The sequence below is a fragment of the Bos indicus x Bos taurus genome, chromosome 6 (assembly GCF_003369695.1).
Source record: "Bos indicus x Bos taurus breed Angus x Brahman F1 hybrid chromosome 6, Bos_hybrid_MaternalHap_v2.0, whole genome shotgun sequence".
Lineage (NCBI taxonomy): Eukaryota > Metazoa > Chordata > Mammalia > Artiodactyla > Bovidae > Bos > Bos indicus x Bos taurus.
In genome coordinates this window covers 22,378,104-22,403,489 of record NC_040081.1, presented here as the reverse complement: position 1 = coordinate 22,403,489, position 25,386 = coordinate 22,378,104, and the positions used below count along the sequence as shown (strand labels likewise).

The 25,386-nt window shown below is 41.0% G+C and overlaps 1 protein-coding gene across 2 annotated transcripts in view; it reads right to left on the bottom strand.

Annotated features, from left to right (window-relative positions):
* The window catches only part of MANBA (mannosidase beta), a 128,425-nt gene that overhangs the window by 5,052 nt on the left and 97,987 nt on the right, over positions 1–25,386 (bottom strand). For both annotated transcript variants that reach the window (XM_027543960.1, XM_027543961.1), the window contains exons 14-16: positions 13,138–13,282; positions 1,272–1,414; positions 158–415 (exon numbers count right to left, since the gene is read on the bottom strand). In XM_027543960.1, the coding sequence (XP_027399761.1) occupies positions 158–415; positions 1,272–1,414; positions 13,138–13,282 (546 nt within the window). The remainder of the gene's footprint in view (positions 1–157; positions 416–1,271; positions 1,415–13,137; positions 13,283–25,386) is intronic.

Here is a 25,386-nt window from a genome sequence, read left to right as displayed (position 1 = left end):
ATGCTGAATCAGAAAAAAAATTATTTGCTCTTTGCTTCCAGTGGGAAGGGGAATCAATCTTTCCCAGGTCCCAAATAAACTCAGTACCAAGGGGAAATTTTGCAAAACAGCAGAACAGCCCTCAAAGCCCCAGCAACTCCAGACCACTGGTGCTTACAGTGATATTTGCCTTGTGGAGCCCCTTGGCATTCTTCAGTGAGGACAGGAAGTGATAGTTGATTGGGCTCAAGAGTTCCCCGTCAGTTGACAGGTAAAAGGAAACCACACAGCTTTGTCGTGTACATCCGGGACATCCTTTTAACAACTCAGGCACTGGCTTAGTATAGAGGAGAACAGACTCCCCAGCTTTTATCACGAAAGGGTTAGTTGACTCAGAGCATACGAGCTCCAGGGAACTCCAAGTGTGGACTCTCACCTGGGGAGAAACAAGACAGAAGGAAACCAAACATTCTTAGTTCCTAATTTTTTTTTAGAGAATAAGAGTAGTAATAATAGATGGAAGTCACAATAGCAGAACTGATTAAGAGACTGTGAAACCTGAGTTTAACCTCAGCTCCACCAAGTACTAGTTATGTAACTAAGATGTGAATTCAACTTCCCAAAGTATCCATTTCTTTATACATAAAGTGAGAACAACAAATAATAAAAAGCAGTAACTTCATAGGCGGTTGTGAGAATTAAATAATCTGTGGAAGGCATAGGATCTCAGGCATTGTAATTATTCCACAACCTGACCTATTCTCAATGTCCTCCCAATGGCAACCACCTAAGACTTCAAGTTTCTATCCTCTTTTTTTTTTACCTAACTTTGTTTTAAATACAACTTCACTTTCCCACATATACATTTTGTATAATTTTACTGATTTCCACTTTAATATACTGTTTAAAATGATTTCTTTTTATAAGTTTAGGCTTTTTCCAGCTTCTCATGATTATAAATAATCTTTAAGTGTCATTTTACAGTTTACAATTCACACTCATCTAATTATTGTATTCACTATCCACAGAAATCCTCTAAAAAGGCACCTTGGTGTCATTTTACAGATGAGAAAACTGAACCAAGACATTAAGGTCATGGAATAAACAGCAGGATTTTGTCCTGAATATAGATTTTCAGATTTTAAGAATAGCCCATTTTCTGCTACAGACACTAGAAACACTTTGATACAAATTTCTCTTTTCTTTTTTCCAAAAATAACAGAACCAAATAATGAAAAAAATCTAAAATTCTCCCTCTACCACAGAAAGAAAAAAATGTCCAAGCAACTTACAGTGAGCATCATCTGCTGGTCTGAGTGAAGATCTGACGCACCATAGATGAAAAGCATATCTTTATCCTCAAAACCCACCGGTAACAGGGGGGCGAAGAAATGCCGAGCAAAGTAATGAAGCATTTTCCACTTTCCTCCATACTCTAAAAAGAATCAGGTGGGTTAGGAGACGGGCAGGGTCAAGCAGTGAGAGTCACTGTCCACATGGCCCAGGCGTGTGACCTGGCACATTCTGGGCACTGAGCGTGGAAGACAGCTGACAGCGGAGAGAACCCGTTTTGTGGAACGCAGGGAGCATTTTGGACATCACCTCATGTCAGCCTCAAACCTGGAGGAGGCAGCCATTACCATCCCACCCTTCAAATGAGGAAATGGAAGCGCAAGCAGTTAAGTCACACATGCTACATGAAGTATTTTGAGCCTGGACATGATTCCTGGCTGGCACTTGCTCATTTGCAGTTCTGCTTCCAGGAGATCACTGCGCCAATGTTCCTTTTCCCTTACTTACACATGAAAAAGGGAATCAGGAGCATTGGCAGTGAACATCTGTTACAACTCTTCTTTTATAAGAATTACTTAGAGGAAGTACTATTGGAGAGGCTGGACAAGACGGTGGAGTAGGAAGACCCTGTGCTCACCTCCTCCCGCGAGCACACTACAATCACAGCTATTTAGAGAGCAACTCTTTATGAGAAAGACAAAATCTAGCAGAAAAGAGCATCGACAGCTAAAGACATTAAGAAGGAACCATAAGATGGGCAGGAGGGGCATAAGTTACGTAGTCAAGACCCACACCTCAGGGGTGGGTGAACCACAAATATCAGAATAATGACAATTGCTACTCAAGGAGTCTGAGTCCCACATAGGGCTCCCCAGCCCATGGATTCTGCCCGGGGAAGACAAGTACCTGGAAACCTTGGCTTTGAAGGCCTGCAGGGATTAATTTCAGGAGTCACAGAGAGTTGGGGGAAACAGAGACACCACTCTTAAAGGGCACACACAAAATTTCACATCCTCTGGGACCCAGGACAGAAGCAGTCATTTGAAAAGAGCCCAGGTCAGACTCATTTGCTGACCTTGGAGGGTCTCCTGAAGAGGCAAGAAGCAACTGGAGCTTACCTTGGAAGCAAAGGCACTGGCAGGTGCCATTTTGGAATCCTTCTTCTAGAGAATTAGCACCAGGATCCAGCCCCATCCACCACCTGTCTGCACCAGTGCTGGGACACCTCAGGCCAAGCAACTGGCTAGACAAGGACACAGCCTCACCCTGTAGCAGACAGGCTGCCTTAGACCTCCTGGGCCCAAGGCTCCTAAGGTCATACTCCTGTTCACCAGAGCAGTGTACAAGCTTGTACACAGCAGTGTACAAGCACTAGCCCCCCAGGGACATGCAGCCAGAAATCTGGAGACCCACGTTCCAGCCACAAGCCAGCCAGAACCAGCCTCAAAATATTCTGGGCCTTGGCTTCACCTACTGGCCCCAACTTCACCCAGCAAGGGGTAGACACCAGCCCCAGGACCACTACAGCCCTGAAGCCTACCTTGTTAGGACATAATCAACACAGCAGATTGGCACCAACCCAAGAGCAGACCAAAACCAGCTCTGAGAAACCTTAGAGTCCTCAGCCAGCTGCCCTGGGATCCAGCCCAGTTAGCCAGTGGGTCAGCTGGTGCTGGCCCATTTGGGATACCCTAGAACCTGTGCCAGCCATATTAGGAACTGGCTCCAGCTATCAGTAGGCTAAGACTAGATCCATGAGCCCCAGCCCTGTAACTACTCACCTGAGACCCAGCTCTGACCATTCGTGAGCAAGCAGTAGTGCAGGATCCTCCAGGGTTCTGCAGCCAGCAGCCTCATGACCTGGCCCCACCAACAAGTTACCCAGCAGGCTCTGCACAAGGCAGGGCCTGGCAACCAACTGGGCCAAGAGCCAGCCATGTCTATCAGACCATGACAGTAGTTGGTCCACCACACAAAAGGACCCATACACCCCACATAGGGGTGACCAGAGAGGAGTGAGCTGCTGGGACACACAGCATATCTCCTACAAAAGGCCACCTCTCCAAGGTCAGGAAATGTAACCAACCTACCAGATGCAGAGAAATAAAAAGAACCAATTAGGCAAAATGAGGTGACAGAGGAACATGTTTCAAACAAAGGAAGGAGATAAAACCCCAGAAGAAGAACCAACTGAAGTGCAGATAGGCAAACTACTTGAGAAAGAGTTCAAGGTAATGATCACAACAATGATCAAAGAACATGGGAGAAGAATGGATGAACACGGTGAGAAGTTTAACATAGAGTTAGAAGATATGAAGAACTAAGCAGAGACAAAAAATACAAGTGAAATGAAAAATACACTAGAAGAAATCAACAGTAGATTAAATGATACAGAGGAATGGATCAGGGAGAAGGAAGACAGAGCAGAGGAAATCGCTGAAGCCGAACAGAAAAAAAAAAGAGTAAAAAGAAAATAGAGTTTAAGAGATCTCTGGTACAACATCAAGGGAACTAATATTCACACTATATGGTCCCAGAAGAAGAGAGAAAGGGACAGAGAACATATTTGAAGACCCAATAGTTGAAAATTTCCTTAACTTGGGAAGAGATATAGACATCTAGGTCCTGGAACATAGATAGGATCAACTCATAGAGGTCCACACCAAGATACACTGTAATTAAAATGGCAAAAATTAAAGTTAAAGAAGCAATATTAAAAAACAAGGGAAAAGCAATAAGTTATATACAAAGGAACTCCAGTGAGGCCATCAACTGCCTTCCAGCAGCTCTGCAGGCCAGATGGGAGCGCACAATAAATTTTAAGTGATGAAAGGGGAAAACCTACAAACAAGAACACTCTACTCAGCAAGGCTTTCATTCAGATTTGATAAAGAAGCCCCCAGGTTTGCAGAGAAGCAAAAGCTAAAAAGGAGCTGAGCACCAGCAAACCAGCTTCATAAGAAATGGTAAAGGGATTTCTCTAAGTGAAAAAGAAAAGGCTACAAGTAGAAACATGAAAATTATGAAAGGAAAAATCTCATTAATAAAGGCAAATATTAGGTAGTAAATCAACCATTTTCAAACCTATCAGGAAAGTTAAAAGAGAAAAGCAGTAAAAATCATCTATATCCATAATAATTAGTTAAGAGATACACAAACAGATGTAAAATATGAAACTAAAAACAATAATCATGACAAGGGTGGGGGAGTAAAAATGCAGGGTTGTTAAAAATGTTTGAAATTAAGAGATCATCAGCTTAAAATAATCCCATAAATTGCATTACACTATATATAGATTGCTATATATAAGCTGCATGGTAATCACAAACCAGAAATCTACAATTGATAAACATCAAAAATAAGGGAATCCAAACATAACTAAAGATAGTCATCAAATCAACAGGGAAGGGAAAAGGACAGGAACTAAAAAGAACTACAAAAATAACCCCCAAACAATGAACAAAACAGAAGTACGTACCTATCAGTAATTAAATACTAATGGACTAAATGCTCCAATCAAAAGATGCAGAGTGGCTGAATGGACACAAAAACAAAACCCATATATATATGCTACCTATAGGAGACACACTTCAGATCTAAACACATACACAGAACTGAAAGTGAGGGGATTGAAAAAAAGTATTCCATGCAAATATAAATCAGAAAAAGCCAGATGCCAATATTTATTAATATATCAGACAGAATAGACATTAAAACAAAGATGTGATAAGTGACAAAGAAGGATGTGATATAATGATCAAGGGATCAATCTAAGAATATGTAATAACTGTAAATGGATATGCACCTATATATAAAAGAATGCTATATACATAAAGCAAATATTAATAGACATAAAGGGAGAAATTGACAGTAACATAATAAGAGTAGGGGAATTTAACACCCCACTCATATCAGTGGACAGATCATCCAGATAGAAAATCAGTCAGGAAACACATTAGATCAAATGGACGGATACAGAATATTCCATCCAAATCAGCAGAATACACATTTGATCCAAATGTACAAGGAATATTTTCTAGGATGAACCACATGATGTACCACAAAACAATATTCAATAAATTTAAGAAAACTGAAACCATATCAAGCATGTTTTTCAACCACAAGCCTACGAGACTCAGAACTCAACCACAAGGAAAGAAAAAAAAAAACTGCAAAAAACACTAACATGGAAGCTACGCAACATGTTACTAAACAACCAATGGGTCACCAAAGAAACTCAAAGGATCAGCAAAACACTTGGAAACAAATGAGAACAAAAACACAATGACCCAAAATCTATTGGATGCAGCAAAAGCAGTTTTAAGAGGGAAATTTTAGTGATACAAACTTAGCTCAGAAAACAAGGAAAATTACAAATAAACAACCTGACCCTACACCTAAAGGAACTTAGAAAAAGAGAAGCAAACAAAACCCAAACTTAGTAGAAGGAAAAATATAATAAAGATCAGAGCAGAAATAAGCAAAATAGAGACTTTAAAAAATAGAAACGATCAATGAAACCAAGATCTGGTTCTTTGAAAAGATAAACAAAATTGATAAAATTACAGCCAGACTTATCATCAAAAAAAGAGGTCTAATCAATAAAGTCAGAAATGAAAGAGACACTACAACTAAAACTAAAGAAGTACAAAGCATAAGAGATTAGTATGAACAACTATACACCAACAAATTGGACAAGCTAGAAGAAATGGATAAATTCCTGGAAACATATAAACTTCCAAGACTGAATCATGAGAAGATTTTTTTTAAAAAATCTGAACAGATCAATTACTTCTAAGGAGACTGAATCAGTAACCAAAAACCTCCAAAAAACAAAAGTCCAGGACCACATGGCTTCACTGGTGAATTCTACCAAACATTCAAAGAAAAATTAATACCAATCCTTCTCAAACTCTTCCAGAAAATGGAAGAGGAAGGAATGCTTCTGAACTCATCCATGGGGCCAGCATCAACGCGATTCCAAAAACCAGGGGGAAAACCTTATGATCATCTCCATGTATCCAGAAAAGTTTCTGAAATAGTTCAACATCCACTTATGATAAAAAAAAAAAAAAAAAAACTTCACAAAGTGGATGTAGAGGGAACATGCTTCAACAAAGGCTATATATAAGCAGACAGCTAACACCATACTCAACAGTGAAAAACTGAAAGTACTTCCTCTAAGATCAACAAGACAAGGATGCCCAGTTTTATTCAACACAGCACTGAAAGCTCTAGCCACAGCAGACAAAAAGAAAAAGAATTCAAACTGGAAAGGAAGGAAAACTGTGACTGTTTGCAGATGACATGATACCAAGAAAATCCTAAAGACAGCATCAAAATCTAGTAGAGCTCATCAATGACCTTGGTAAAGATGCAGAATACAAAATTAACCTACAGAAATTTGTTGAATTTCTATATACTAACAACAAACTATAAGAGAGAAATTAAGGTTGCAATCCCATCTACCTTCACATCAAAAAGAATAAAACGAAAGTGAAAGAGTTAGTCGCCCAGTCGTGTCTGACTCTTTGTGACCCCATACTCTGGGCATGGAATTCTCCAGAAAAGAATACTGGAGTGCGTTGCCATTCCCTTTTCCAGGGAATCTTCCCGACCCAGGGATTGAACCTGGGTGTCCTGCATTGCAGGCAGATTCTTTACCATCTGAGCTATCAGGGAAGCCACATCAAAAAGAATAAAGGACCCAGGAATAAATCTAAGGAGGGAAAAGACCTGTACCCAGAAAACATAAGACACTGATGAAACCAACTGCAGACAACACAAACCAATGTAGAGATACTTTGCTCATGGATAGGTCTCATATTGTTAGAATGACCATACTACTCAAGGCAATCACAGATTCAATGCAATCTGTATCAAAATACTACTGGCATATTTCACAAAACTACAACAAATATTCCTAAAATTTGTATGGAAACACAAAAGACCCCAAGTAGTGAAAACAATCTTAAGAAGAAATTAAAAATGAAATTAGAACATTTTCTCACATCATTTACAAAAATAAATTCAAACTGGATTAAGAGCCTAAATGTAAGATCAGAAACCATAGAACTCCTAGAGGAAAACACAGGCAGAATACTCTGACACAAATCGTAGCAATATATTTTTGGAACTGCCTCCTAAGGCAAAAGAAACACAAGCCAAAATAAGCAAACAGACCTAATTAAACTTAAAAACATTCACACAGCAAGGGAAACCATAAACCAAATGAAAAGACAGTGTATTGATTGGGAGAAAGTATTTGCAAATGATGTGACCATTAAGGGGTTAATATACAAACTATTGGAGAAGGCGATGGCACCTCACTCCAGTACTCTTGCCTGGAAAATCCCATGGATGGAGGAGCCTGGTGGGCTGCAGTCCATGGGGTCACTAAGAGTTGGACACAACTGAGCGACTTCACTTTTCACTTTCATGCCTTGCAGAAGGAAATGGCAACCCACTCCAGTTTTCTTGCCTGGGAATCCCAGGGACAGCAGAGCCTGGTGGGCTGCTGTCTATGGGGTCGCACAGAGTCGGACACGACTGAAGCGACTTAGCAGCAGCAGCAGTAGCAGCATACAAAATATATAAACAGCCCATACAGCTCAATATAGAAAAAAACAAAACAAAACAAATAACTCAATCAAAAAAATTGGGAGGAGACCTGAATAGAGTTTTTTCAAAAGAAGAAATACGGATGGCCAACATGCATATGAAAAGATGCTCAACATCATTGATCATAAGGGATACCAATCAATACCACAATGAAGTATCACCTCACACCTGTCAGAATGGCTATCATCAAAACAATCACAAGTAAACAGTGGCAAGAATGTGGAACAAAAGGGAACCCTCCTACACTGTTGGTGGGAATGTAAATTGATGTGTCCATTATGAAAATCAACTTGGAAGTGACTCAGAAAAACTAAAAATAGAACTATCATAAAATCTGTCAATTCCACTTCTAGGTATATATTCAAAGAAAACAAAAACACTAATTCAAAAGATACATGTACCCCATTGTTCACTGCAGCATTGTTTACAGCAACAAAGTTGTGTAAGTAATCCAAGTGTCAATCAATAGATGAATGAATAAAGAAGATGTGGTGGCTTCTGAACAGCAGAGGAAACTATAAACAAGATGAAAAGACAACCCTCAGAATGGGAGAAAAATACGTCAAGTGAAACAACTGACAAAGGATTAATTTCCAAAATATAGATGCAGCTCATACAACTCAATACGAGAAAAACAAACAACCCAGCCAAAAAGTGGGCAGACCTAAACAGATTTTTCTCTAAAGATGTAGATGACTAATAAACACATGAAAAGATGTTCAACATCACTCATTATCAGAGAAATGCAAATTAAAACTACAATGAGAAATCACCTTACAATGAAATATGATGGTCAGAATGGCCATCATCAAAAAATCCACAAACAACAGGTGCTGGAGAGGGTATGGACAAAAAGGAACCCTCTTGCCCTGCTGATGGGAATGTAAATTGATACAGCCACTATGGAAGATGGTATGGAGACCCCTTAAAAAAAACAAGGGCTAAAACTACCATCAACCCAGCAATCCCACTAAAAGGCCTATACCCTGCGGAAACCAAAACTGAAAAAGACACATGTATCCCCAAGCACTATTTACAATAGCTAGGGCATGGAAGCAATCTAGATGTCCATTGACAGATGACTCGATAAAGAAACTGTGGTACATAAACACAATGGAATATTACCAAGCCATAAAAAGGAACTCATTTGAGTCAGTTCTAATGAAATGGGCGAACCTAGAACCTATCATACAGGCTGAAGTAAGTCAGAAAGAGAAATGTCTTGTCTGAAAAGAAAGTGAAAGTGTTAGTCGCTCAGTTGTGTCTGACTCTGCAACTCCTGTAGCCCACTGGGCTCCTCTGTCCATGGAATTCTCAAGGCAAGAATACTGGAGCAGGTTACCATTCCATTCTCCAGGAATTTTCTCAACCCAGGGATCGAATCCGTATCTCTGCATTGCAGGCAGATTCTTTACTATCTGAGCCACCGGGGAAGCCCAATATCGTCTATTAATGCATACATGTGGAGTCTAGAAAGACGGTACTGATGAACCTGCTTTCAGGGCAGAAATGGAGATGCAGACACAGAGAACAGACGAATGGACGTGTGTGCAGGGGGAAGGAGGAGAGGGTGGGACGAATGGAGTAGTGTGGAAGCGTATATACTACCATATGTAAAATAGATAGCCAATGGGGATTTTCTGTGTGACCCAGGGGATTCAAACCAAGGCTCTGTAATAACCTAGAGGGGTGGGAGAGTTTCAGAGGGAGGGGACATATGTACAGCTATGACTAAATCATATTGATGTATGGCAGAAACCAATGCAATATTGTAAAGGAATTATCCTTCAGTTAAAAATAAATTTTTAAAAAAGACGTGGTATACGTATAGACAGATGTAGATATACATACATATGCAATGGAGTATTAGATGCCCATTAAAAAGTATGAAATTTTGCCATTTGCAACAACATGAATGGGCCTGGGGGGGGGAGGGGTATTATGCTTAATGAAATACATCACAAAGAGAAAGACAAATAATCCATGTTATCACTTATACGTGTAGTCTAGAAAATAAAACAAATGGATGAATATAACAGAACAGAAACAGACTCACAGATATAGAGAACGAACTATTGGTTATAGGTGGGGAGAGGGAAGGAGGCAAATGCAAGATTGGCATAGGAGTTTAAGAAGTACAAACGACTATGTATAAAATAAATCAGCTACAAGGCTATACTGTAGAGCACAGGGAATACAGACAGTACCTTAGAACTTTCAAGGGAGTATAATCTATAAAATTTAGAATCACTATATTGTATACCAGAAATTAATTGTAGACCAACTATACCTCTTTTTACCTATTTTTATTAATAGATAAATAATAAAGTTAATTAAAAAAAATAAAGTTACTTAAAACTCAAAGTCTCTTTTTTCCATAGGCACAAATCCTCTGAGTGAAACAAAACAACAGCAATCACAAATACGTCTGGTAGGGTCAGACTGACGGGGGAACACCCAAACTCATGACAATTAATGGCAGTTCCTAAAGTACAGTTAGAAGCCGTCAAGAACCTTCAGAATCTTGTGCCTTGTTGGCATGTGCAGTACGCTAAACCCACAAACTAAACTCTTTCAACACGCCTCTTCTTATTCATGAAACGCTGCATCGAACAACTTCAGAGAGAGGTATACAGTGAGAGACAGAAACACACTGCATATTTAAAAATTGTGAGTTGACATGAAAAGAATACAGGGGACTTCTGGCTCTAGTGATGATGATATAGCTGCTGCTGTTGCTGCTAAGTCACTTCAGTTGTGTCCGACTCTGTGCGACCCCATAGACGGCAGCCCACCAGGCTCCCCCGTCCCTGGGATTCTCCAGGCAAGAACACTGGAGTGGGTTGCCATTTCCTTCTCCAAGGCATGAAAGTGAAAAGTGAAAGTGAAGTCGCTTAGTTGTGTCTGACTCTTCGAGACCTCATGGACTGCAGCCTACCAGGCTCCTCTGTCGTGGGATTTTCCAAGCGAGAGTACTGGAGTGGAGTGCCATTGCCTTCTCCGATCTACCCCGATTCTCATTCAATACCCTTTCTCTGGTTAATATTGATAAAGAGGCTGATCAGGGAAACCTCTTCTTATTCATGAAACGCTGCATCGAACAACTTCAGAGAGAGGTATACAGTGGGAGAGGGGGAGAGAATGGGTGTCACTTTCAGAATTCACCAGTGCAAGCTGTTGAAACGGAGGAACACAGTCTTGAGGTTCAGCTAGAACTAATTTCTTTAGGTTTTGCAAAATTTTGACTCTCCAGTACTTCAATTCCAACTCTTAGTATTTCCCCTTAAAAATAACAAGGGGGAAAGGGACGGAGGCCTATCAAATTAGAACTATGAAATGAACTAGAACATAGAAAGCTCTAGAACGTTTTCCCATAAATGGAAAATGACTCAAACCTGAGATAACTTACACACTCTCATTAGGACATCCATTACACGGAAAAGACTTCAAACATGAGATTCCAGCCATGGAGGCCAAAAACAAACGACAATCAGAACAGCAATTGAAGCAAAAAGTCAGTGATACACACTTCCGTTACTAAACAGTGACACCTCCGAGAGATGGTGACCCTCTCCTCGAAAGCACTGACCTGCCAAAGTTTAGAAAGCAGGAAAATTCTTACTCTAACATCATACTCTTATATCCTTTCTGAAAAACACAGAGTCATTTAAGGGAAGAGTTATAAGCCTGAGCTCTCCCATTTCCTGAACTGAACTCAACTTCAGAAGACACCACCTCATTCATAGACAGGAAGCAGGGTCGGGCTCCTAGTGTCTCTGAACAATATCTCTCTGTCCAGTTTAAGCATCCCAGAGAGGCTATTTTGCTAGCATCTACCCCTGCTGCTGCTGATGCTGCTGTTGCTGCTAAGTCACTTCAGTTGTGTCCGACTCTGTGCGACCCCATAGATGGCAGCCCACCAGGCTCCCCCGTCCCTGGGATTCTCCAGGCAAGAACACTGGAGTGGGTTGCCATTTCCTTCTCCAAGGCGTGAAAGTGAAGTCGCTTAGTTGTGTCTGACTCTTCGAGACCTCATGGACTGCAGCCTACCAGGCTCCTCTGTTGTGGGATTTTCCAAGCGAGAGTACTGGAGTGGAGTGCCATTGCCTTCTCCGATCTACCCCGATTCTCATTCAATACCCTTTCTCTGGTTGATATTGATAAAGAGGCTGATCAGGGAAACCTGTCCAAGATTGCAGTTCCCCACAGGAGATGAGCATTCATCGAAACACGTGGGGAAAAAACCCCATGATCTGCATTCACGGCTCAAGAGCCTCACCCAGCAAAACCACCCTTTTATTTTATGACTTTGCCTCATTTTTGACCCAAAACTTTTGTTCATATCATTAACTGAACTTGGCTTCAAATCACCTCTAGCGATTCATTACTACACCTTAATTTTTTTAATGCACCAAAATAAACAAAATAATTCAAACTGCAAGTACCATGTCAGCCATCTCACCTGTTGCTCAACTGAACAGGTCCAACTGACAACCCTTCCTACTTGTACTTCTGACTTGACTCCCTTTCCCCTCAAGAAACAAACAGGGCAAAATAAAGATGATCGGGTGAACTTAGAGGGGAATCAGTAGTAAAGGGACATTTTTAACGCTTAGCTGGGTTAGACTTTCCCACAGTTGAATTCTCCTGAACAGAAGAGGTGCTTATGTAAATTTCCTTTTGTCCTGGGAAGTCCTCTTAAATAAATTCAAAATTCTAAGCAACAATGAGAAGAAGCTGAGAGCGGGGCTTCCCAGGTGGCCCTAATGGTAAAGAACCCACCTGTCCATGCAGGAGATGTATGAGACATGGGTTCGATCCCTGGGTAGGGAAGATACCCTGGAGGAGGGCATGGCAACCCACTCCAGGATTCTTGTCTGGAGAATCCCATGGACAGAGGAACCTGGCGGGCTACAATCTATAGCGCCATACAGAGTCAGACACGACTGAAGCAGCTGAGCACGCACACACGTGGCTGAGATATTCACGCACGAATCTATCCCCTCATTTGCCTGCTTTTGTGACCGCACAGAACAGAACTCACAGTGAGTCTGCCTCTCGGGCTCCCCAAAGGTTGTGAAGGTGGGAGAGGTGGCCGGAGGTCAGAGACTGGCAGCTGAACAGCCTCCCCTCCCTGGAGTCCTGTTTGGGTTCACTGGCCGCCTCCAGCTCTATGCTGCCTCAGCGCCTCTCCCCACAGGTTTGGCTTTTTCTCTCACACACAAAGAATGCTAAAACACTCACCTAGAGAAGACCAGGAAGGAGCTTGCCAGATGTCATTGAGCTGCCAATAAAGCGCCCCCATGGTGTGCCCTTTTCCATTCACTATCTCGCTGCGACTGCGACGGTAGAATTCAGTTTCTGTTTTGACACACTGGGCCTGCATCACCTGATTCAGGGGAAAACGGTAAAACACAGGTGTTTCCAAACGAACTTATCTATGAAACAGAAGCAGACTCACAGATACAGAGAACCGACCTGTGGCTGCCAAGGGGTGGGGGTGGGGTTGAATTGGGAGTTTGGCATTAGTAGATGCAAACTATTACATTTAGAATGGATTTAAAAACAAAAAAGTCCTTCTGTATAGCACAGGGGGGGCTTCCCTGGTTGCACAGACAGTAAAGAACCTGCTTGTGATGCAGGGGACCCAAGTTCAATCCCTGGGTCATGAAGATCTGCTAGAGAAGGGAACAGCTACCCACTCCAGTATTCTTGCCTGGAGAATTCCATGGACAGAGGAGCCCGGCAGGCTACAGTCCATAGGGTCACAAAGAGTCGGGCACAACTGAGCAATGAACACAACAACAACACTAGCACAGGGAACTATATTCAATATCCTGTGGTAAACGTAACAGAAACGATGAAAAAGAACATGTACATGTATAACTGGATGACTTTGCTATACACCAGATACCCCCAACATTGTAAATCAACTAGAACTCGATTTTTCAAAAAAAGAGAAGCTTAATCCATTGCCAGACAAAAACAAAACCTACACAGGTGTTTTTGTTTGAGGTAGGCTGTCTAGATCCGAGAAAAATAAGAGGCTTGAAGAAATTGGGGAATTTAATTAGCATTCTATATACCATTATTATACTAGATCTGGGACCAACCCTATGAGCTCTTATTTATAATGGCTAGGTTTGGGGGGAAGCATGGTGTTTGGTTTATCATAACAATGGGTAATCATGGAAATAGGATGGTGTAAAAGTTCTCTGCCACTGATGGTGGAGGCAATGACAGAAAACAAAGACTCCAGAAAACAGAAACAGAGCCAATGCTTTATGGAGTCAGATACTAAGTTTCAGGCAGTGAGCAGTTTTACTAACATGTTTGTGGCTACTAGGAAAGGCTAGCCACTCCAGTACTCTGGCCTGGAGAATTCCATGGACTGTATAGTCCATGGAGTCACAGAGTCGGACACAACTGAGCGACTTTCACTTTCACTTTGTGACTATTAAGAAAATACTTTATTAAAAAAAATCTGTAGGAAAAAAAAACTTTATTATGACTGATATTGTCAAATTCCTAACCCCTTTTTTTCTAGTCAAGCAATTGTTTTTATATCATGACTTTGATAACGTAAAACTTATGAGTGCAGTTCCTTCGTCATAGCAGAACAGATGGTAACACTGCAACTAAGAGACGAGTAAATTTAGTTCTTGTTTAAGAGGCACAAAAGGACTTCCTATAGAACCCTTAATTACTGTCATCATCACTGAAAACCCAGTCTCCTTTACTGCTGCTGTTACTGACATTGCAAGTATCACATCTCTTAGCTTGGAGCTGTAGTTCGGCAAGGCTCACAAAGAGAAGGTCAGCAGGCTCAGAGGAGAGGTCACCAAGGAGAGCCTGGAGAGACAGAGCTTCAAGGACAAGGACAATCTTAGAGTAGGGCCTGGGATTTCACAGAAGAGGAAAAAGAGGGACGCACATATGGCCACTGGAAGACTAAGCTCAGAGACCTTCCTAAAAACTGAGAAAAGCTCCAGTGAGGGTAACACCTTTAGACAGAGGAGGGGTGGCTGGGGAGGAAGTCACAGATGAAGTTAGAACTTACATGAGGCAGAGCTGTAACACTCCAGAAGGGTAAAGCAAAGAGAAACCCAATGGCCATTCAATACATATTTAATAAGTACCTACATTACATATTACATGCTGTTAAGGGTAAGCCACTCACCCAGCAAAAAAGAAACAGCCCATCCTTCTGGAGCTTACTGACTAGTATAGAAGACAGGCCTTACCCGAAGAATCACACAACTATATGGAAACTTTGAACAGTCATGAAGGCTAAGAAAGAGAGGTACACGATGTTAGGAGCCTGAACAGGAGGCGAGATGGGTCTAGCTGAGCAGTGGAATTGGCCTCAAAGGAGAAAGAAAAGAAAAGAAAAGGGGCAGAATTCTGCAGCCAGAGGGGACACGCATGATGAAAGGAGGATGCACAGCAGAGAACTGCAAGAAGGCAAAGCAGCCTGAGCCCAGAAAGCTGGGAGCAAGGGAAGGTTTGGAATGCATCCTAAAGGCAACTGGAAGTCACAGAAAGCTTTTAAGCTAAAGGGTGAAGTGATCAGACCTGCATTTCCAGCAGGTGACTCTGATCACTAAAAGCAGTCAAGAGACTAGAGTGGATTTAGGGAGATCATTTAGAAATCTATTACCAGCTTCTAGGCAAGAGATGATACTAGCTGTGAGCAGATAAAGAAATGCCTTTCCCATTTAGGAAGCAGACCATTGGGACCACAGCAATGATAACAGGCAAAGAACACTCCAAAGAAAGTAAGAATCTCACAAAGAGAAGGGGGAGGGTGCCAGCTCAAAAGGACCACAGGATACTACCTGAATATATCAGTCTATCACTAAGTCAAGGAGTGAAATAGAAAAATAGGCTGAAGGGCTATGATCTACGACAGTCAAATTAATCTGCAATTATGAGCTAGGCTGAGACCTGGGACCCTTTACTGCAGTACTGGCTTCTGAACAAATGTCTTCTCAAGCAACAGAATACAAAGAAACAATAAGAGACTAAAACCTACTCACACATAATTTGCACAGGGGCAAATTATGAACAATAAGATACAAAAAGGCCACCAACCAACTATCATTTCTGAGATGCTGGGAGGAAAAGCAGGGTACCACACATGATCTCTGCACACAGCACCACCACGGGGCTGGGCAGACCACCTAAACGATGCCTCCTGCCCAACTCACCAATCGGCCTCCATCCTCACCCACGTTTTCGGAGCCAGGCAATCAAGGGCATCTGTTACTTGTTTTCCCTCCCTCATGCTGCAGCACAAATCCCAGCAAAGCCTTGCCTGAATTCTCATCCAACCTCATCAATTTCTAGTGATGAAAGAGTCCATACCCAGGTGAGTAACAGCTGGACTCGGGATGTCTATACAAGTTCCTTATAAAACATAAGGATCTTATCTGAGCTAAACTAAAGAAGACAGAGAGTTATCTACATCTAGGCCTGGAAAGCTATGCACAGAGAAATCAAGTTCTTTCATTAAATGTTCACATGTTTGTTGAGTTATCAAAATCATTGTTGCAGAAAAATTTTTAGAAAGTTCAGTGAAAATAAAGCAGGCAAATGAAATCTCAGTAGAAGCAGGGCAACACCAATTACAATCCATGCCCACTACAGACCTCACATCATCATGTCAGTATGGAAAGCAATCTTGGTATTTGTTTTTAAAATTTGATAATATCTTACCTGGACCCCCAAATAATGTCCCCACCAACCAAGTGAAAAGTGTCCCCCTGGGCACAAAATCAAGGCAGTCCCTGCCCGGTAGCATGCACACCTGAGGCTCTGAAAGAGAAGTTTCTTGTTCTCCTCCTGAGATTCCTGAGCAATCATCAGAGGCTTTATGCACTGTGTGTGAAGGGGTCATGGGAAAAGATAAGGAAGGCTTCATCACACCAAAGAGTAACATATAGAGAGAGGCAGTCCGTTCACCAGACAGTCCGAAGTTCTGGCCTAGCCCCGACAGGCTGAGCACAAGCATCAAATGGCAACCACGGACACTTTGCTTTGGGTGCTGGCCTACAATTCTGGAACTCCCAGGACCTGAAGTGTCTTCAAAGTTTGAGCCATTCCTGATACACCAAGGGAGCCAAAGAACCTGCAATATTCTGCTACGGGACTTCATTCCGCACAGACTCATAAGCGGAAGGGAAGGAGGGGTGTCATTCAAGAAGTTTGGGACTAGAATCTCTTTCCTTGCATCCAGGTTTAGAAAACAGGGTGAACAGGAGAGAAGTGAAAAACAGAATTTCGAGGTGGGAAACAAAACATCAGTGTGTACTAGAGTAGGAAATTAGGTCATCTCTTTCAGGCAAAAATACAAGCTTTGAAGACAAAGCCATACTCATTGAAACAGTCACGCTCATGCTTAGTTAGATCTGATCCAAAGGACGATTAGATGATTTACTGATGGCTTTGGTAGAGGTGACCTGCATTTTCTTCAAGGTGAATTTAAGCTTCTTTTTGGCGGGGGAGGGGGAATACAAAGAGCAACACTTTTTTTTTTTTAACAATCCAAATTCTTTCAGATCTTTGTTAACATGTATTATAACTTATTATATTGTAACATATATTGTAATACTTTGGCCACCTGATGTGAAGAACTGACTCATTGGAAAAGACCCTGATGCTGGGGAAGATTGAAGGTGGGAAGAGAAGGGGATGATAGAGGATGAGATGGTTGGATGGCATCACTGACTCAAAGGACATAAGTTTGAGTAAGCTCTGGGAGTTAGTGATGGACAGGGAAGCCTGGCATGCTGCAGTCCATGGGGTCTCAAAGAATCTGACATGACTAAGCTTCATGGGAAATAGATGGGGAAACAGTGGAAACAGTGTCAGACTTTATTTTTTTGGGCTCCAAAATCACTGCAAATGGTGACTGCAGCCATGAAATTAAAAGATGCTTACTCCTTGGAAGGAAAGTTATGACCAACCTAGATAGCATATTCAAAAGCAGAGACATTACTTTGCCAACAAAGGTCTGTCTAGTGAAGGCTATGGTTTTTCCAGTGGTCATGTATGGATGTGAGAGTTGGACTGTGAAGAAAGCTGAGCGCCGAAGAATTGATGCTTTTGAACTGTGGTGTTGGAGAAGACTCTTGAGAGTCCCTTGGACTGCAAGGAGATCCAACCAGTCCATTCTGAAGGAGATCAGCCCTGGGATTTCTTTGGAAGGAATGATGCTCAAGCTGAAAGTCCAGTACTTTGGCCACCTCATGTGAAGAATTGACTCATTGGAAAAGACTCTGATGCTAGGAGGGATTGGGGGCAGGAGGAGAAGGGGATGACAGAGGATGAGATGGCTGGATGGCATCACTGACTCGATGGATGTGAGTTTGAGTGAACTCCAGGAGTTGGTGATGGACAGGGAGGCCTGGCGTGCTGCAATTCATGGGGTCGCAAAGAGTCAGACACAACTAAGCAACTGAACTGAACTGATTGTAACTCATGCATTTACAGTTTTGTATTCTACTCAGTTAATTTTCACCTATGAACACTTCCATGAGACGCACTGGCATTTTCTATATATCTCTGTGCTTTAAAGGGTTATATAGTTATAGCTTGAGGAATCATTCTCCAGTGATTATTAGGCATTTGAATGGTTTGCAGCTTTTTCTTTAAATACAAGAATTAAGAACATTTTATGTTCAAATTAATCTCTTTGCTTCTTGTGTTGTCTCTCTTGTCAATATATGACAATATAATGTCGTATAACATGTCAATATATGACAAAATAATGCGATAATACAATTTCAATATAATGTGTCAATATATGACACATTTTAAAGTCCTGGTTGCATGCTGCTCTATTATGTTCCACTTGAGAGATTGCCATAAGCTAGTAGCCTGCAGTCAGGGCTCAGCCCACACAGGTTTTAATTGGCTCACAAAGCAGGTGCTTCTTGTCTCTCATTGTTGTTGGTATTATAGTTTAGTGTCTTAAGTCAAGGCCTGTATACTCCATTTTGCCACAATCCCCAATATTTACACTCTCATCCATTTAAATTACCTGCTGGGCTCCTACAAACATTGAGTTTTCAGTCCCTAAACTACTCCAACTCTCAGAATCACTTGCAAAATATATTTACTTCTGTATATCTAACCATTTCTGAGCTGTCATTTACCTTGTCTGGCTTAATAAGTAAGCATTAGCGATTCTTTTATACTTAGAAAAAAATTTTAAGGCAAGCAGGACTCCTAAGCCTTGCTAGGAATGAAAAGAAAAGAGCACTAGGTAAGCCCTACCTCATAGCTGATCACACCAGAACTTGATGTGAAAGTGACCACCAAGGCTCTTCAGGGCCCCGGGTTCTGTCGTGTGCACCCTGGAGCACCCTCCACAAACAGCTGGTGCCATGCCTGGAACACGCATCTGGGTTTATCCATACCAGTGGGTGCCAGTTAGGGCTAATGAATGACACCTTTGTTCATAAAAATGCAGAAGACCATTGCCCACTGTCCATCTTAAAGGGAAACTGTACAATCCTACTTGCCTGGAAAAAAATCTCTGCAACTGTCTCTTTCCCTTCAAAAATTGTACCCATATTTATACATTCATGCATTTTTCTCCTAAAGAAAACAATCTTTATACATAAGAAGGATAAATGCTTAGTCATTTCCTAGGTTACTCAGTCCCACTGTTAGCAGACAAATCTTATTTTAGTTTTAGAAATATGCCTATTTTCAGCAGCTCACTTGATTACACTTACAAAATCAGTCTCCTCAGAGAAACACAGCATGGGAAAAAGAAATGGGACCAGGACAGCAAGACCTAGGTTCCAATTCCAGCTATGCCACTGTGATACAGGTTGCTGTGTATAAAACCCCTATCTCCCCTTCCTCCAGATGGGTAGGGTTATACCTGGGTTATATGCTCAGAACCACACCTCTGCCTTTGGAACTAGGAGTAGCCGTGTGATAAGTTCTCCTGATATATTTACTTAAAATTATCTTGACAATAACAGTCTTCCTATAAAGCCACTTTTAAACTGGATATAACTCATGCCACGCAACTTACTCTTTTACAGTTTACAATTCATTGGTTTTTAGTATAGTCACATGTTGTGCAAATCTTACCACTACATAATTTCAGAATATTTTCATTATCCTCCCCCACAAAACTCTGTGCTGGTTAATACAGTGTTATTCCTGTATTATACTGCTCATTCTTCCCTCTCCTCTGCTTCTGGAAACCACTCATCCACTTTCTGTCTCCATACATTTGTCTATTCTGGACGTTTCATGTAAGTGGTATAACACAATATGTACAATACAATTTGTGACTGACTTCCTTCAGTTAGCCTGAAGTTTCCAAGGCTCACCCATGTTGGACTATGTACCAGTACTTCAAACCTTTTTATTCTGCTGGATACTATTTCATTGCATGGATATGCCACATTTTGTGTATCCACTTATTGGTTGATACACATTTAGATTGTTTTAACTTTTCGGCTATTATGAACTTTGGGGCAGAGCTTTTTGGGTGAATATGTTTTCCATTTTCTTGGATACATCCCTAAGAGTAGAATTTCTGTGTCCTATGGTAATTGTTTTAACTTTTGGGACACGGACAAACTTTTTCATAGTAGCTGTACCATTTTATTAATACATTCCCACTAGCAAACCATTTGAGGTTCTAATTTCTCCACATCCTTATCGTGATGGTTATAACTTTATGTGTGAATCTGACTGGGTTAGGGGATGCCTCCTCAGGTCACAAGGGGTCGGACTGAGCTCACACACACACACACATGGCTGGTAAACACTATTTGTAGGTGTGTCTGTGAAGATGTTATTGGTGATTCCATAGACGAAGAAGGTCGGTCCTCATGAATGAGGGTGAGTGTCATCACAGGCGGCTGAATGGCCTGGATAGAACAAAAGAGTACAGGAAGGGTGTATTCTCTCTCTTGAGCTGAGGCACAGCTTCTCTAACTCCCAACACTGGAGTTCCTGGTCACTGGACCCTGGGACTCCAGATCTTACAGCAATGGTGCCTCAGTTCTCAGACCTCAAGCTGAATTATACCATAGTCTTTCCTGGTTTTCCTTCATGCAGACGGCAGACTGTAAGACGTCTTGGCCTCTGTAATCATTTAAGGCAATTCCTATAATAAATTTCCTGTTTTATATATCTATGTGCTAAGTCGCTTCAGTTCTGCCCAACTCTTTGTGACCATATGGACTATAGCCCACCAGGCTCCTCTGCCCATGGGATTCTCCAGGCAAGAATACTGTAGTGGGTTGCCATGCCCTCCTCCCGGGGATCCTCCTGACCCAGGGATCAAACTCAAGTCTCTTATGTCTCCTGCATTGGCAGGTGGGTTCTTTACCACTAGGGCCACCTGGGAAGCCTCTATCTATCTATCTCTATGTATCATATTTGGTCTGTTTCTCTAGAAAACACTGACCAATATACTTAACCAATATTTGTCTCTTTTTTCTTTTTTTTTTTAATTCCAGATATCCTAATGGATATGAGTGGTATCTCATGTGGTTTTGATTTGCACTTTCCTAGTGGCATACTGTGCATCTTCTCATGTACCTACTGGTCAGGTTCACTGGACAAATGTCTATTCAAATATTTCACTCATTTGTATATTAGGTTGTCTTCTTCATTACTGTGTTGTAAGAGTTCTTAATATGTTCTGGACATTAGACCCTTATTAGATACATGACTTGTACATTTTTTCTCCCAATTCATGGATTATCTTGTCACTTCTGTAATAGTGTCCTTGACACACAAGTTTTTAATTTTGATGAAGTCCAATTGAATTTTTTCTTCAGTTGCTTCTGCTTTGATGTCATATCTAAGACACTGTTACATAATCAAAATTCACAAAGATTCACACCTATATTTTCTTCTAAGAGTTTCATACATTTGGATCTTTAATCCATTTTAAGTTCATTTTTGTATATAGCGTGAGGTGGAAGTCTAAATTCATTCTTTGACATGTGGTTATTCAGTTATTCAAGCACCATTTGTTCAAAGCACTATTCTTTCTCCATTTCGTCATCTTAGCATCCTTGGAGAAAATCAGTTGGCCATAGATGGGCTGATTTTTGGACTCTCAAGTCTATTCAATCAATCCGTGTCTGTTCTTTGTTAGTACCACAGTGCCTTGATTACTACGGTTTTGTAGTAAGTTTTAAAAGCAGGAAGTGTGTCTTCCAAATTTGTTCTTTTTCAAGATGGTTTCGACTGTTCTGAGTGCCTTGCATTTCTATATAAATCTTAGGATCACTCTGCCCATTTTTCCAAAGACGGTAGTATAATTTTGATAGGAGTTATGCTGAATCTGTAAATCAGTTTGTGGAGTTCTTAACAGTAGTAAGTCTTCCAATCCATTAACACAAAATGTCTTCCCATTTCCTTAATTTCCATCACTAATGTTTTGTAGTTTTCAGTGTGCAAGTCTTATATCTCTTCAGTTAAATATATTCCAAAGTATTTTATTCTTTTTGCTACTATTGTAGATGGTTCTGTTTAGTAAATTTCACTTTCAAACTGCTTATTGCTTAAAATACAATTGATATTTGTATATTGATCCTATATCCTGCAAAGTGGCTAAATTAATTTACTGGTTCTAATAGATTTTAGGTAGTTTTTATGGTTTTCTATATATATAAGATCATGCATCTGCAAATACAGTTTTTACTTCTTTCTTTCCAATTTGAATGCCTTTATTTCATTTTCTGGCTTAATTGTGCTGACCAGAATCTCCAGTACAATGTTGAACAGAAGGGACAAGGGAAGGCTTCTTTGTCTTCTTCCTCATTTTAGGGAGAAAGCATTCTTTCCTCCACTATTAAATTTGATATTGGTTACGGGTTCTTCATAGATGGCTCTCTTTCAGGTCAAGGGAGCTCCTTTATCTTCCTAGTTTGTTGAATTTTTTATCATGAAAGGGTGTTACATTTTGTCTAGTGCTTTTTCTTCATCTATTGAGATTATCATTATATAGTTGCTTTTCCTTCATTCTATTAACATAGTATATTATATTGGTTGACTTTCATATGTTGAACAAGTCTTCTATTCCTGAGATAAATCCTACTTTTGATATATAAACCTTTTTCTGTGTTGCTGGATTTGAATTGCCGCTATTTTGTTGATTTTTTTTTTCTGTCTATACTCATCTCTAGTCTAGTGTAGTCGCTCAGTCACGACTCTTTGCAATCTCATGGACTCTATGTAGCCTGCCAGGCTCCTCCGTCCATGGAATTCTCCAGGCAAGAATACTGGAGTGGGTGGCCATTTCCTTCTCCAGGGGATCTTCCCGACCCAGGGATCGATCCCTGCATTGCAAGCAGATTCTTCACCATCTGAGCCACCAGAGAAGCCCATAAGGGTACTCATTGGCATGCAGTCACTTTTCTTGGTATGTCTTTGTGCAGTTTTGGTATCAGGAGAACAATGTCTTCATAGAAAGAGTTTAGGAAGTGACTTTGCCTCTTCTATTTTGGTGGAATATTTTGTGAAGGGTTGTGTTAATCTTTCCTTATGTGTTTTTTAGAATTCACTTGTGAAGCCATCTTTAAGGGAAGCCCTTTAAGTACTAACTCAACTTCTTTAGTTGTTAAAGGTCTGCTCACAGTTTTTTCTTGAGTAAGTTTTCATAGTTTGTGTGTTTCTATGGATTTGTCCATTTCACTTAGGATATACGACTTGTTGCCCTACAGCTGTTTATAATATTCCATAATGACTCTTTTTTTTTTATCCAGTAAGGTCAATAGTAATGTTCCCTCTTTCATTCCTGATTTAGAAATTGAGTCTCCTCTCTCATCTTCTTGGCCAAGCTAGCTAAATGTTTTTCAATTTTGTTGATCTTTTCAAATAATTAACTTTTGATTTTGTTCATTTTCTCTATTGTTCCAATAAGGACTTTTTTAATGTGCTAAATTTCTAATGTCTGCTTTACTTAACTGCTGAAAATTTGATGTTATAATTTAACTAAACACCTCAGTAGTTACAGAATTTCCCTTATCTCAGCTGTAGAGAGATTTAATAGTGTATTTTAAAAAGCAGAAACCTACTTCATTCATTGCCCTGAGAACTTGGGAAAAATACTTAACTGTTCTGAGCCTCTGTTTCCTCGTGTGTAAAAGGAAAACAGTAACAGAGATGTCAGGAGATGTTGTTCAAATTACATGAGAATGTATACGAAGCACCTCATGCCTCAGGGCCAAGTATTTCAGTAGACATGCAAAGAATGCTGATCTCTGCTTGATTGTTAAATTACATGATGTATATGAATACAACATACTAGTGTGTAATATGTGATGTTAGTAAGCATACCTTCATTCCCTTTCTTTACCCACCCTACCCCTAAATTTAAAAGTTCAGCATGTTCTGGATCCCCACCACATTTGCTTACCAAAAAGGAAACTGTTTCAGAGTAGCAGGTATCATCAACACCTGGGCCTACTGCATAGTCTGTTTTTCACCACCCCCTGCCCCCACCTTGCTGCTTATGATCAAGTCACTTGCAATGTAGTAGATTAAATGGATCCCACCTGGAAAATCCCATGGATGGAGGAGCCTGGTAGGCTGCAGTCCACGGGATCGCTGCGAGTCAGACACGACTGAGCGACTTCACTTTGACTTTTCACTTTCATGCATTGGAGAAGGAAATGGCAACCCACTCCAGTGTTCTTGCCTGGAGAATCCCAGGGACAGGGGAGCCTGGTGGGCTGCCGTCTATGGGGTCTCACAGAGTCAGACATGACTGAAGTGACTTAGCAGCAGCACCAGCAAAGTACATCACCAAACTTCTAGCGCTCATTACATGCTCAATAAATACACGAAGAATAAATGAAAGCACTAGAGGGGGCTATAAGCTAATGGGTTAGTGAAGACAGTCCACAGGCCAGCTTCCTCTCTAGCTGGCTAGCAAGAAACCATGGTGGTCAAGTAAGTCACCTAACAGATTCGTTAGTGTAGACAGTCCCCAAACTAAGGAGCAAGGTCTGTGTGACATAGCTGAAGAGAGTGTGCCTAGGTATGTAGGTTATTTGGAATACAACAGGTTAAAGTAGGACAATGAAAAGTAGGGCAAGATTATTTTGGAACATTAGAAGAATTAAAGAGGTAAGAGCCTAAGGGATGCCTTTGTGGTTGCAAGATAAAGAGAAGCCAGGGAAGGATCTAAATGTAAAGAAACTTATTGCACAGCTTTCTCAGCCAAGAGTTTTCTGAAAGTTGCATACAAAATAGATTCCTTAATAAGTAAGTAAGCAAGTAAGTGAAGTTGCTCAGTCGTGTCCAACTCTTTGCAACCCCATGGACTGTAGCCTACCAGACTTCTCCATCCATGGGATTCTCCAGGCAAGAATACTGGAGTGGGTTACCATTTCCTTCTCCAGGGGATCTTCCCAACTACGGGATAGAACCCGGGTTTCCCACATTGGAGGCAGACGTTTTAACCTCTGAGCCACCACAGAGGTTTAAATTTAGAATTTA